The sequence below is a fragment of the Centruroides sculpturatus genome, unplaced genomic scaffold, assembly GCF_000671375.1.
Source record: "Centruroides sculpturatus isolate CEXI.00-Female unplaced genomic scaffold, Cexi_2.0 scaffold21, whole genome shotgun sequence".
Lineage (NCBI taxonomy): Eukaryota > Metazoa > Arthropoda > Arachnida > Scorpiones > Buthidae > Centruroides > Centruroides sculpturatus.
The window spans coordinates 1,563,727-1,579,436 of NW_019384490.1; the positions used below are offsets into that span (position 1 = coordinate 1,563,727).

The window sequence follows — 15,710 nt, forward strand, 5'->3', positions numbered from 1 at the left end:
GTTCCATATAGTTTGAGGCACTACCACTCTTAAACCAGAGTACACATAATCAATCAGAACATGTAAAAATTATATATTTGGGTATTCAAACCAACTGTGTGATGAGATACCATATGCTAAAATTGTAAGCTTACTGAAAAGTCTAATGTTGACTTTCAATTTATTACATTGTGAAGTGATGTGGTGTGATGTGGTGCCAGATACTTCCAGATACAGTTGCCATTTGTAACATGTTATGAAGTACATCGTGTATTTTAAGTGTGATATATTACTATTATTATTATGGTCAGTGTTATTACTAAAGCAATATTTTAATATACGAGGAGAACTTTGTCCCTGCCTGAAGTGCGCTGGCTGATAACAAGCTCGTGTTAGATCATTAGGGGGTACTGAATTAAAGTGACTTGTTGCTGTGCATAAGCAGTGAATTCTTACCTTTGTTTTAAACTTTATTAACTTATGTAGTGAACGTTTCACATGGGTATAACATGCTAACATAGTATACGTTGCAAGGTTTTTTATACAAGTTATAATATATTAACTTACATAGGTTAAGGTGTATATAGTCAGTTTTTTTGAGAAAAATGGAAAAAGAAGATTGGTATTAAAAAAATTGGCAAGTCTTTATTGTCTCTCAAATTATAGATAACATAAGCTAATTTGTTTACAATTTTACAATGAAAAATGTTCCTGTTGATTTAACTTGGGTATGACCTTTGATCCCTGATATTCAATTTTAGATCAAATTTAAAAATTTGGCTTTTGTCACAACATGCCATTTTATTATTCTATAACATGCAAAGTTTTGTTCAAATCGGTAATCATTACTTTGCAAAATGTGAGTTGGTGATTTGTCAGTTTGAGTCGCTATCGAGAAATCTTGCTCTGTTGTTTCACTGCACTTCAATGAATTGTTATCATCTATTTGGGTGTCCCATATTTCATTACTCATGAGCCCATTGGGTGTCCCATGTTTCATTACTCATTTGTCTGGTTCACCAGACAAACCACAAATTTGTCTGGTGAACCAACAAAATAAGCATATGGTAAAATAAACAGTAATAAGTAAGGCCTTTACTTATTACCATTTTTTATTGTATAAATATACACTGTGTACTTTGAGTTTTTGATAGTGCAAGGTTGCCTTATTTTTGGTCACCTTGGAACTATCAAGGCTGTATTTAATGTTTCAGTTTACTGTGTAAGTAAACTGAAACATTAAATATCTATTGCAAACTTATCACACAGCGACGCTTCTCTTGATGAAAAAGTGGATTTTATTTTCTATTTTTTATATAAAGGAAATGCATTTCATGTCATATGCCCCTCTTCAGTTCTTACATATAATGGTGCAACTAAAGTATAACTAATGGTGACTATCTAATTTCTTTTTATACTAATACACAGACACAATGTAGTGAAATTTTTCATCTTTTTATTCAAACACTAGTGGAGTCAACTTTTATACTTTTTTTTTTGCATAAATCAATGTAAAATTTTGTTAAAACTATTCTTAGTGTCAGGATCTTGTAAAAATTCTAAAAAGAAACTATAAAAACATTTTATAAAAATATAGAATTTAATTATTATTTAAGTTTTAAGCTTAAAGTATTTTAATTTTTGAATAGTTATGGATATTCGACATGCCTGATGGCAGCGGCCGTTTCTTGAAAGGACGTATGGGCCACGCCGCTCCTCTAACCAAGATTACTTTCCACGGATCTAATGGTGAAAATATACTCAGTTCAGGTAATATTAAGTTACAAGAATGATGTATTTGAGAAATTAATAAATGTATAACGGTAAGTTTATTTGAGGAAATTGATTTAGGGAATGTTTTAAGATAAATGTATATTGTGTGGCCAAAGAAATATTAAAACTTGGGTTGATGCAAAAGTTCTTCCCATTTTCTTTAAAAGAATCAAAGAAAAATTTTATTTACTAAAACTTACATTTAATCAATATAGTATTTGCCATTCTGTTCAATGACCTTTCTCCATCTCTCCGGTAGCTGCATAATCCCGTGCTCATAGAATTTCTGAGATTTCTGGCTAAAAAACTGATCCGGGTGATTTTTCAAGTCTTCCAAGGAAGTAAAGTTTTTACCATCTAAGCTGTTTTGAAGTGATATAAATAAATGGTAGTCAGAGGATGCAAGGTCAGGAGAGTATGGTGGACGGACCAAAACATCCCAATCAAATTGTAAAAGTTTTTGTCGGGTGGCCAAAGACACGTGTGGTCTAGCATTGTCTTGATGGAACACAATGCCCTTTCTGTTGGCTAATTCAGGTCGCTTCTGGTCAATTGCTCACTTTAATTCACTTAGTTGTGAACAGTATTTTTCTGAATTAATGGTCTGATTTTCAGGTAATAGCTCATAATAAATGATTCCCTTCCAGTCCCACCAAATGCATAGCATAACCTTCTTTGGATGTAAACTGGCTTTTGCACTGGTTGAAGGCGCATCTCCGTGCTTACACCATGATCTTTTATGCTTAACATTATTATACACAATCCATTTTTCATCACCTGTAATGACTCACTTTAAAAATGGGTTGATTTCATTGCGCTTCAATAGAGAATCGCAAGCAGAAATTTGGTCTATCAAATTTTTTTCTGTTAACTCATGCGGCACCCATACGTCGGCCTTGCTAACCATTCCAAGTTGATATAATCACTTTGGCACTGTTGACTGATTGATTCCAAGAATTTCTCCAATCTCTCGAGTCGTTTTGTGTCGATCACTTTCAATTAGTGCCAATATTTCGTTGTCATTAACCTTGGCTGGTCATCCAGAATCTGGTGCATCGCTAAGGTTAAAATTGATTTTCACAAAACTTTCTGAACCACTTACGATATGTGGAATAATCAATGGCTCCCTCATCATACACAGAACATATATTTTTGTGTATGCGAAGCATTCTTGCCTTTTTGGAAATAAAAAACATATAATATGTCGAAAATGCTCCTTATTTTCTGCCATTTGTAATGCTTAACAAAATTTTAAAAACACAACTAAGTAACACAACTTTATTCTCAAATACTAGCTGAGATCCCTTTTGTCAAACAACGTCAAAATTTTACACATGCGAAGGAAATAACACTTCAGTGTTGCGATGCAAAGCCAGCTGGTGCTAAAAACAGGACGAACTTTTGCATGAACTAAAGGCACTGGTCTGCCATTTTGGAGAATCTGATTGTGTTTGGGTAAGCTTGGAAATTTCCATTTATCCATATATGTTTAATCTCATTAATCTGTGAGTGTGGTTGAATGAAAAAACAATTACATTAGGAATTTATCAATAATAATTAGGAATATAAATGTGAAATTAATGTGTGGTCATTATTTATATTGACTGAAATCCAGAGGAATTTACTACACAAAAAAGACTGTAAAGCAAGATTTGCAGATTAGGATTTTCCAAATTAAAAATATGTATTTCTTTTAATTTGTTTAGACTTGATTCTGTTCTGACAAAAGAGTGGTACTGTACAGTACATATAATTTGATATAAACATTACTGCTTTTGTATTGTTTATATATATTCCTGTATTTTGAGGTAGACAAAATTCTAATTAAAGCACTTGTTAATTATTTTGTGGAAAATAGATGGAAGGACTTATTAAAGAAGCTCTCAAAATGTAAAGCTGATTGATAAAATAAAATGGAGAAACACTGAGATCGGTGTTACATGTACTTTTTTTTTTTTTAAGCACTTTCGACGAACTTATAGTCATCGTCATCAGGCAAATACAGAGATTTACCAAATAATTGGATTATTTCCGATAATATAAAGATTTATATGATAAATACAGAGATTTACCAAATAATTGGATTATTTCCGTTTAATTTTTTGGTAAATCTCTGTATTTGCCAAAAACTTCTCAGCAGTAGGTGTTATATAACAATTATTATGGTTGTTGAAATTCTGAATATAAATGGGGTTTGCTTGCAAAATCCGCACAGGCGAAGTTGCGGGTAACAGCTAGTTATGAATATAGTAGAATATGTTTTTCTCTCGAAACATTTTTAGTATTAGAGGACACCACTAGATGTACAAATTTGTCTTTTATAAAATTTTTGTCTTATGTGCTTAACTGTTTTCCTTATCTGATATCATCAAAACCATCTTCCAAAAAATGATAATTTTTCTGGGGTGTTGGGATGAACTTTGCACAATTGCATATATATATATATATATATATACTTTGGATTAAGGAGAGTGCCAGATTTTTGGAAATAATCATTCAGAAAGCAAACATTCTTTTATTTGCCTAATATTAGTACATTATATTCAGTGGTGATATTCGAAATATTTAACAAAGGGTTCGCTAACAGAAAATTTTTCCTTAACGATTTTTTTTCGCTCAAATGGTGCATTAGCAACATTAGCGCAAAAACTGATCTTCAGATACCCATATAAATAAAAAAGATGCGTTCGCAAAATTAAGTCAGTTAAAATTTAACATTGTTTATGCCAAAAGTATATTTTTTTTTATAAATAATAAAAAAGAGTGTTCAAAATGGTTTATTTTGTACATATTTTAATATTTTTCATTCAAAATATTTTATAAACATAAAAATTGGCTTTTTTTTAATCAGAAAAAGTCATAGGGAAAGCAGTTAAACAAGAAAAACTTTTCTAAATCATTTATTTTATCGTTAGGTATTATTATAATAATAGACAGATGTCATCGTCTCTCGAAATACAATATCTTTCTTATTTCGCTGTTGATAGCCCGACACGTGCTCCGCAGCCATCTTGTATTTTCTCGCGCGCGTGGGATTGTGGGATCTCTCTTATGACTGGATCTAGTTTCGAGAACTCTCTCGAGTCGATCGCGATTGAACCTCGTTTTAGTCGAGATTGAAACGGTCGATGGAGGTTGCACTAGGCGAACAGGGTATAAGGCTCTAGTTTAGTAGTGTTACAGAGTATAATACGTATATTTTAATATATTTTTTAAAAGAAACAAAATCACTGAGAAATGTTACGTGTGTTTAACAACGGGTTCGGAAAACTTTGAAAATGTTAACAACGGGTTCGGCTGAACCTGTGCGAACCCGCTGAATATCACCACTGATTATATTAATCAAAAGCATGTATAGTGCAGCAAAAAAAATATGAAAGGAGAGCAATTGTATGCTGCTGCATTTCAGAGTTCTCATATTAATCTCTAATCCTTTAAAATTTTCAATTGTTTTCTGTTTTGTCATCTGAGCATGTTGCTTTTATCTGTAACCAATGTTGCCAAGTTAGTAGATTCCCATGAAATTTAGTGGAATTTTCAGCATTTTTGGGGCTGATTTTTATATTTTTACAGTATTGTGTTAGATACTGTGCTTTTTTTCTGTACTCTAACGGCCGATTGCAGAGACAGAGTTTACATTAAACGACGTTTACATTGGCTCTTACTTACTTCGCTATTACTCCCCTGTTTTAGGAGTCGTTCGGCCAATCGGATTATTTCTTCGTGACGTCAGAAATGGTCGAGTGAGTCTAGAAAATAGGTCAAATAACTTGTTTCTAATCGCTGTCTTGTAGACAGCGATTAGAAACAAGTTATTTGACCTATTTTCTAGACTCACTCGACAGCAGGTTTAGAGGGCTTTTCAATTCGAGTGGTAGCTTTGTTTGTGGAAAAGTTTAGATAAAAACAGACATCGTTTCTTTGATAAATGTTGTAAACGGTACGAATCGACAAAATTACTCATTAATTAATTAACTGCTCGGAACAAAAACAACAAAATGAAATACTTTAAATTTGTTTTAAATGTTCCAATTTCGATATTCAAATGGGTGAAGACTTAAAACTACAATTAAATCAGATGCATTTATTTACAATTTGAGTATCGTGTCGGTTATAAAACGTTAATGCATTTCGGGGTCGTTGTACTGTTAAACAAACGAGACAATTTTAATAATTACAGAAATCTGTTTATAGATATAAAAATGTAATATTAATAATAAAATATTTAAAATTATTCATTTCGACAGTAATAAGATGTCGAAATAATTCCTTAAAAATCTATTCCGAAGACGAATTTCGAATTCGGTATAAATTTTCTAAATATGGATTTGTTCATATTTTAAATCGTATTGGCAACGAAATTAAATAACGAAATAGAAAAGGATTGTCATTAATTGCCGAACAATGATTTTGACGGCCTTAAGCTTTCGGAATATAGCTGACGACCATTTCTGACGTCACGAAGAAATAATCCGATTGGCCGAACGACTCCTAAAACAGGGGAGTAATAGCGAAGTAAGTAAGAGCCAATGTAAACGTCGTTTAATGTAAACTCTGTCTCTGCAATCGGCCGTAAGATGTCAAGTCTAACAGTCTTTAATATTGAGCCTGAGTTTGTTCAAATTTAAAAGAAGCTAGAGTTTGAACTGACAGGAAGCTTGTCTACGGCTTTGCAACTTGCTGGGTAATACTCGAGTCGACTAGTATCGGACTGCCAGATGCATTTGCTATCAAACAGCAAATTACCAAAAATATACTGTATATCCATTAGGCTTTCATCAAACTTTGTTTTATAATCATAGTGTAGGTGGAATTAGTGAGATAATTGTGAAGATAGAAGGGACAGCAGTGTGTTTGTCATTATGCTTTTAAGAGTCTTCATGATGAAAAATACTGCAAGAATGAATTAATTTCTAATATATCAAATATTTAAAATAATACTTGATAAGTAAAATAAAAATTTTTATTCTACAGGTCTAGATAGTTCCGTGCGTCGTTTTTCGACCGTAAAAGATAGTCTGAACAGAAGTCTCGGGCAGGCATCGCACAACAGGAGAGCCGCAAAAAGAAAAGGAGTTAAATACGACGTTGCAAAGTTACCTCCAATAATGAATTTTGCTTCCGGTATGATATTATCCTTTACATATTGTATAATATTAAATACGATATTAGAAATTTTAATATGTTGAAGTAAGCAATTTTGTTTAGTTGTAGTCATTATAAAATGAGAAACAAACACTTTATAAAATTGTAATTTCTCCATAATTTGGTATTAAAGCAACAAATTAACAATTAATTTACATCAAATATAATTTTTTATAATTATTTGCAAATTGTAGCATTATATAAGTTTTATCATATATTTAATGTTTTGCGCAGACATGCAATTGGCAATTCTGTGCAAGATATGTGATGTCATTATGTAAAATGTAATGAGTTATAAGAGAATATATGAAGTGCAATGCCATAACATAAATGTTATTTTTCTCTAAATATGTTTTATTGAAGAAATGAATACTAAATGCAATGTTTTCTATTTCAAAAAAATATTGTAGCAATAGTAGTGCTGTAAGGAGCTGTATTTTGAAGTCGAATTTATGTGCAAGCCATAACATTTTAATTTTAAGCTCCAGAGTGCAAGCCATGTGGCTTTTGGCACTTAAAACTTTGTGGCTTATGTTTACATCATTTTGTTATTTTAGAGAATTTGTAACCTAATGAGTTTTTTTACCATTTTATTGTAAAATTGAAATGAATTCTTCCAAAACTTGTAGGAATTCATTAATTATAAGTGCAGTAGAGCATCGATTATCCGACCCCCGATTAACCGTCACATCGGTTAACTGATTGTTCTAGTTGGCAAATTTCAAATGTCCGCTAGTGATGTGGCATTACAATATATGGCTATATCTTGGCTACTTTAATACTATTTTTGTTAAATATTTGTGTGTTTTAGCTGGTATCAAGGCTCGACCATTGAAGGGAGGCCAATATTTAAACGAGACTTAATTTTCTATTTATGAGTGGTTGTTTGTTTCGTGAGCAATAAAATAATTTTAAAATAATTTTTAACGATACAATAGCAACAATTATTATTTTTAAAAAAAATTGTTAGGCTAAACATCGATGAAAATTCAACACGAAGTTGGTTAATAGCAATATACTAATAAACTAATTACATGGGATATACTAATATCCTAATATACTATACTAATAATGTATTTTTTTCCTTCTTTTTGGTTATCCAATTTTTCAGTTATCTGACCAAACTGAGTCCCCAATTGAGTTGGATAATCGATGCTCTACTGTGTTTATAAATCCTGAAAAAATTGTTTTTTTTTTTTTTTGGCATTTACAACATTATGGCATTGCCCACTTCTTATATTGGGTTGGCCAATAAGTTAGTGCAATTTTTGTTGATACATAGATGATCTGAAAAACATTTATTAGCCTTGAAAACATGCATTTGTTTGACAAACAACTTTTCACCAACACTTGTCAAAAATAAAGTTTGACGGTAAGTTTCGTTTTGTGTTTTTTTCAAAATTTGAAAGATGAGTGAACAATTATGACATATTATGGTTTTTTACTTTAAAAAAGGTAAAAGTGCAGTGCAAACCTGCAAAAACGTATGTGAGATGTATGGTCAGGATGGTGTGAAAGAATGTGTGTGCCAGAAGGGATTTGCAAGATTCCATTTTGGAGATTTTTGCATTTAAGATGCACCAAGATTGGGTCAGCCAGTTGAGACTGACAGCAATCAAATAAAAGAATTAGTCAACAGTAATCCATGCCATATGTGGGAGATTGCAGATAGTCTTCAAATATTGAAATTGAGCATGGAAAATCATCTGCATCAATTGGATATATCAGAAAGCTGGATATTTGGGTTCCACATGAACTTAGTGAAGCCAATTGCATCACTCGCATTTCCATTTGCAATTCTCTCAAAAAACATGAGGAAAGTGACTCATTTCTGAAGTGAAAAGTGAATTGTTTATGTCAACAACAATTGTAAAAGATCATGGGGAAAGTGTGGAGAACTGCCACAACTCACATATTATATAGCTTTTTATTATTAGCATATTATAGCTTTGAGGGGCCCCTCAAAGCTATAATATGCTACTGCCCAATTCTAATGCTCATCTCAATTTTGCACATTACCATCAAGAAAATAAAGATCATGGTACTATTTTAGAGATGCTAAATTCATTCAGTATGGTTTGAATGATTTGAAGAAAGATTATGTTTGTGAGAATCCGAGGGCTGTTTTCTTGTAAATTTCAGCAAAAAATGCATTATTTAGAAACTTATTTGTTCTCACAGAAATTAGAAAACAAACAAGCATGTGTTCGTTTTAACAGTATACAATTGACTTAGAAACTCATATTGGAGAAGGGGATTTGACGCAACAAGTCCTTTCTCCCTCACCTCAACCAGCAAAAGTTTGATATGTTAAATAATCAATTGTTAAGGCATGAGGAAGTTGACATTTAACAATGTCCACAAGGAGAATCTAAAACCAAACGAAAAAAATAGGAGACCTATGAGTCAACTTTAACTTTCTTTGTCCAGTGATGACACATTTGCAGGTGTCACCACTGCCAACAGGCAGTCACGAGACCAAATTCCCACACCGAATGAGTATATAATGGTCACGCATCCGACCTTCCAGGCAGATATATTCTGAAGACGACCATATGGAGTCGTCCCACCATCTAGTCCCCAAAGGATTACCTTTATAAATTTTGTGTAGTGTGCAATTAAAGTTTATTATATAACAAAAGATCTTAACAAGATCATCATTCTTCAACATTCTCCCTTGCTTTTAATGGCATATGATCTGTTGTTGTACAGCTTCTTTATGCCTTTATAAAAAAGAGCAAAAGATTTCTTGTTGAAAAGCAAACTGCAAACACTTCATTTCCTTTACTTGTTCTCTAGAAAATGGACTCAATAAACACTGCTTGTTAGAACGGCATGCTTTGTAACAAACTAAAGGCTGTAATTTAAAGAAAATGTTGAGTCATACTTGTACTGCTAGGTTTGTTGATCAAATCTTTCAAGAATTGTATTTGAGATAACAGTCCAAAAATCTACAAAAGATGCTCTATCTATTTCAACTAATCAAACATGCTTTAAGGGCATGATTTGCCACAGATCTTGAGATAAAGGAAGTTCTGCATCTGTAAATCTTTTTCAAATAAAAAAAAAAACTTTTTTCTGGGCATATAAAGAAGTTTGTGCAACAATGATGCAACAATATAGAAAAATAATGTTTAATCTCCTATGTATTTCCTGTAGATATGATTATTTTTGGAATTAAAAGGATACTGTTTTCTAATGTTTATCAGAATATATTTCCACCAAATTTTTATACAAATAAAAGCTAAGTTTCTAATGTTATTTGATATTTTTTCTTAATTAACACATTGTATTTATTGTTATTCATAGTTTAAAATAATTGAGATTTTTTTAATGTAAACACAGTTAAAGTTCATTTAATGTATAATTAATTGATATGAACTTAGCTGTAAAGAATGAATTTGTGTATAGATATCGGTATATGAAGTTCATTATATTAATAATAGTTTTATAATAAAATGATTAATAGTATATTGCTTAAATTTTTTAATATGGTGTATATAATGTTTTAAATAACTTTTAATGTACGAAACTTTAATAAATAGAAAGTGCACGAGAGAAAGACTGGGACAGTATAGCAGCATGTCATCGAAATCTGAACGTCGTCACTACGTGGAACTACGACAGATGCTGTATGGGAAAACATAAACTATTGCACGACAGATTTAAGGGACAGAGAAATGTTGTACCTTTGGTAAGCTAAAATACTGTATTATCAGTTATTTTGTTTGATTTAAATTTATTGATAAAAATTGGGGCATATGTTAAATAATTTCAAAAAAACAATACTAGATTCTGTTGGTATTGTTTTAAAAATGCATTAATGTTAATGGCAGTAGCATAAAATAAAGTTATCTGGATGTCTGTGTGTTAGGGGACACAGACATCCAGATAACTTTATGCCAGATAACTTTTGTCCTCCCATTACTTAGATCTAGGTATCAATCTAATCATAATTTATGTAGAGGATGAATTGGGATGCTGTTCCTTTATTGTAGGTTATTGGAATTTAATCCTAATTTACTATAATGTTGTTTTTATTTTAAAAAGATTGTCCTGTTAAGTGTATTGTTATATTGAATATGATCTAGACCAGCAGTTCTTAACGTGCTCACCGACAGTGGCCCCAGGTAAAACTACATATTCTTTCATATACTCATAAATTTTAATATTCTTACTATAGTTAAGTTTGGGGCATATGTTTGGACTTTAGATTGCCAATGTGGCACAGATGCAGGGTGCACTGACACACTGAAGAGAATGTGTTAAAATATGAATGAGGATACTGGGGATTTCCCCAAAAATTTTCCCGAAGGAGCATGTTTGAAGTCAATACTGTATATGGCATCCCCTAATTTTAATTTACCTTAGCAATTTCCATTTGCAATTCTCTCAAAAAACATGAGGAAAGTGACTCATTTCTGAAGTGAAAAGTGAATTGTTTATGTCAACAACAATTGTAAAAGATCATGGGGAAAGTGTGGAGAACTGCCACAACTCACATATTATATAGCTTTTTATTATTAGCATATTATAGCTTTGAGGGGCCCCTCAAAGCTATAATATGCTACTGCCCAATTCTAATGCTCATCTCAATTTTGCACATTACCATCAAGAAAATAAAGATCATGGTACTATTTTAGAGATGCTAAATTCATTCAGTATGGTTTGAATGATTTGAAGAAAGATTATGTTTGTGAGAATCCGAGGGCTGTTTTCTTGTAAATTTCAGCAAAAAATGCATTATTTAGAAACTTATTTGTTCTCACAGAAATTAGAAAACAAACAAGCATGTGTTCGTTTTAACAGTATACAATTGACTTAGAAACTCATATTGGAGAAGGGGATTTGACGCAACAAGTCCTTTCTCCCTCACCTCAACCAGCAAAAGTTTGATATGTTAAATAATCAATTGTTAAGGCATGAGGAAGTTGACATTTAACAATGTCCACAAGGAGAATCTAAAACCAAACGAAAAAAATAGGAGACCTATGAGTCAACTTTAACTTTCTTTGTCCAGTGATGACACATTTGCAGGTGTCACCACTGCCAACAGGCAGTCACGAGACCAAATTCCCACACCGAATGAGTATATAATGGTCACGCATCCGACCTTCCAGGCAGATATATTCTGAAGACGACCATANAGCCCAATATTTAGGTGATCGTTTGGTAACTTGGTATATAAAAGAGTATAAATCATACTTAGTGTTTTAGAAGGAATCAATATTCTCTCTACTCTTCTTCTGATTAATACTATATTTCTCATACATTAGATTAATGTGTTGCTTATATTTGTCTTTTCAACATCTACAGACTTAATTGTAGCATTATCTATCTATCTATCTATATTCAGTTTATGGCATCTGACATTGCCTTCCGATCTCCTGGGACCCTCTCCATCTCTCTCTATCCATATACCATTCCTCTTTAATTCCTTTTTCACTATATGCTAACTTTACTCCATCATACCAAGTTTGTCTGGGTCTTCCTCCCTTTTTCCTTTTTTGTGGATTGTATTCCATTGACATTTTTGGGAGTCTCTCATCACTCATTCTTTTCACATGTCCAAACCAAATAAGTTGTTTCCTCTATTTCTTCCAAAACCATTTCCTTCAATCCCATTAGATCTTTGATTCTTTCATTAGTTATTCTTTCTCTTTTTGAGATTCTGTACGATCTTCTCAATGCATCCATTTTAACCTTTGTTACTTTTCTCTTCTCTTTCCCAGTCATTTTCCATTCCTCCGCCCTGTATAACAGAATGCTTTTAACAATAACATTATATATATTTTTTTCTTGATCTAGTTATTTCTTCACTCCTTCATATTCCATTTAATCTTTTAATTGCTCTCTTACCATGTGCTAATCTTGTATTAATTTCTAATGTATCTCTTCCTTCTTGATGAATTTGTATTCCAAGATAATTGTAATGTTCACATCCCTCAATCTTTTCTCCTTCTTCCAGTTCCATGTCTGTTTTAGTCACTCCTACACACAAATATTTTGTTTTACTCATGTTTATGTATAAACCTCCTTCAAAATATTCCTCTTATTTTTCTTATCATGTATTCTAGATCATCTTATTCTCTGCCATTATCACCTGATCATTGCAAATTGCAATGTAAACATTGGTATACCATTAATATCTATTCCCATATTACAACATTTCCTTTTCCATATTTTCAATACTCCTAGATTTTAAATAAAATTGGTGAGATACATCTCTGTCTTAGTCTTTTTGATACCATAAATCCTTCTGATATTTTTTTTTCCATTTTTTATTTTCATTATGGATTATCTATATAATTCTTTAACTGCTTTAATGAGTGTGTTAATATTTATCTCTTTTAATGACTCCCATAATTTTGTTGTTGTGACATTATAGACTTAACGAAAGCATATGATAAACAACAAATGAGTTTCCTGTCTTGTTGCTAATCTTTTTTTCCATAATCTGTTTTATACAGAAAATATTGTCTATACATGATCTTCCTGTTCTGAATCCATTCTTATTGTAAATTATTGTTTATTGTTTAAATAGTGTTTGACTATCAGCATTTGTGGAAACTTCGTAATTATTGGATACAATACTGGACACGTCGACAAGTTTAATATTCAGTCCGGTATATATAGAGGCTCTTACGGAGAATATACAGGTAAGATTTGTTTACTTTCCCATTACTTACAAGGAGAGCCTACTGCTTTGGGGTAACGGATTTTGATGATCTTTGGTTTAGAGGTAGTACACCATGTGATTGTACTCCGTGTAAAATACTAAAGTGCAATACTCAAATATAATCAAGAAAATCGAACTTAAAGTTTTTTAGCACTTTATATATAAATTATACGTACTTTTATTTGAGCGTCCTGTGGCAGAGTGGTAACGAGTCCGATTCATAAGCTTGAGTTCTCGGGTTCGATTCTCGCGTATAATTTTTTTTTTAATTTATAAATACTTATAATGTATTTATTTATTTACTCATTCATTTCTTATTATTTATTTATTTTAATTTAATTTCTACTATTCCAAGTCTAATATTTTTATACTTTTGTTGACAATAACGGCGCATTCTTGACACCTATGTGTCAACTTTCCCATCTAATTGTTATCACTAACGGTGACCGATCTAATTCTCACTAGGAGCGTTTTTTCTATCGGAGTTCTTTTTCACTCACTCTTTAACAGTTCGTTTCTAAATTTCGACACGAATAGACGTATTTGTGTAGTAAAACTTATTTTGAAAAATTATTTTATAATCAAAAAATGTCGTCAAGAGAAGCAAGTTCTTCACGTTGTGACGAAAAAACTGTTGATGATAACTCTTTATACAGTGATGTAAAATACTAACTTGTAAAGTGCAAAACTCAAATATAACCAAGAAAAACGAATATAATTTATTGAAGCAATATTATATAATTACATATCATTGTCAGATGTACATGATCGTGAATGATACTTATGATAAAAACATTCAAAACAAAAATTCTGTCTACACCAAGAACAACAAATAAATGCTGCTTTTTTAAAAGGTATCATCAACAGTTTTTTCGTCACAACGTGAAGAACTTGCTTCTCTTGACGACATTTTTCGATTATAAAATAATTTTTCAAAATAAGTTTTACTACACAAATACGTCTATTCGTGTCGAAATTTAGAAACGAACTGTTAAAGAGTGAGTGAAAAAGAACTCCGATAGAAAAAACGCTCCTAGTGAGAATTAGATCGGTCACCGTTAGTGATAACAATTAGATGGGAAAGTTGACACATAGGTGTCAAGAATGCGCCGTTATTGTCAACAAAAGTATAAAAATATTAGACTTGGAATAGTAGAAATTAAATTAAAATAAATAAATAATAAGAAATAAATGAATGAGTAAATAAATAAATACATTATAAGTATTTATGAATTAAAAAAAAAATTATACGCGAGAATCGAACCCGAGAACTCAAGCTTATGAATCAGACTCGTTACCACTCTGCCACAGGACGCTCGAATAGAAATACGTATAATTTATATATAAAGTGCTAACAAAACTTTAAGTTCGATTTTCTCGATTATATTTGAGTATTGCACTTTAGTATTTTACAGGTAGTACACTCACATGGTGTACTACTTCTACACCAAAGATTGTCAAAATCCGTTACCCCAAAGCCGTAGGCTCTCCTTGTTAGATGTAAAATTTTTTTCACAATTACTGAAATCACAAGGATGGTTCAATTTCTGTCCAGAATTTTGCCAATGACAATGGAACTGAATGTGTTACATATTTCCAATTTATGTTTTTGTTTAGCTACTCCCCTTCTACGTACTGACACTTTAACCATTGTTTTGGCAACGATGCTGGTGTCAGATCTACTTCATGATGTTCTCCAACTTCAGAATTCTGGATGAATCTCTTGTCTTCATCAGCTTTCTTCTTGATAATCACATGGTGACAGGTGTGGTTGCTGTCATGTCTGGACTACCCAACAGATTTAGGTTAGGTAATCCAGAATTTCCTAACCAAATATGTTGGTTATCTTCATTTTGCACATGACCTTGCTTTAACTTCAATTCTGTAAGCATAGTGTCATTGTCATTGTCGCAGTGAAGGGGAGTACCCAGAGAAAGAAACATAAATTGGGATTATGTAGCAATGAGCTCATACTTGCATTTGATGGGTAAAAAATTGTCAATTCACACAACTTGACTTGCAATTTTCAACACAGTCAAGTTGAACACTGAGTCAAATCTGGTTTTTATTGTTTCTATTATCATTTTAACTTAAACAACTTCTTACTGAGTTACTGGAAATGATAATATATACT

General features: G+C 31.8%; 1 protein-coding gene across 1 annotated transcript in view; it reads left to right on the top strand.

The window, feature by feature from the left end:
* Positions 1-1,563: 1,563 nt before the first annotated feature.
* The window catches only part of LOC111621761 (WD repeat-containing protein 36-like), a 34,322-nt gene continuing 20,175 nt past the window's right edge, over positions 1,564-15,710 (top strand). The window contains exons 1-4 of the mRNA XM_023364002.1: positions 1,564-1,749; positions 6,727-6,876; positions 10,443-10,591; positions 13,442-13,556. Of these exons, the coding sequence (XP_023219770.1) occupies positions 1,644-1,749; positions 6,727-6,876; positions 10,443-10,591; positions 13,442-13,556 (520 nt within the window). The 5' untranslated portion in view covers positions 1,564-1,643. The remainder of the gene's footprint in view (positions 1,750-6,726; positions 6,877-10,442; positions 10,592-13,441; positions 13,557-15,710) is intronic.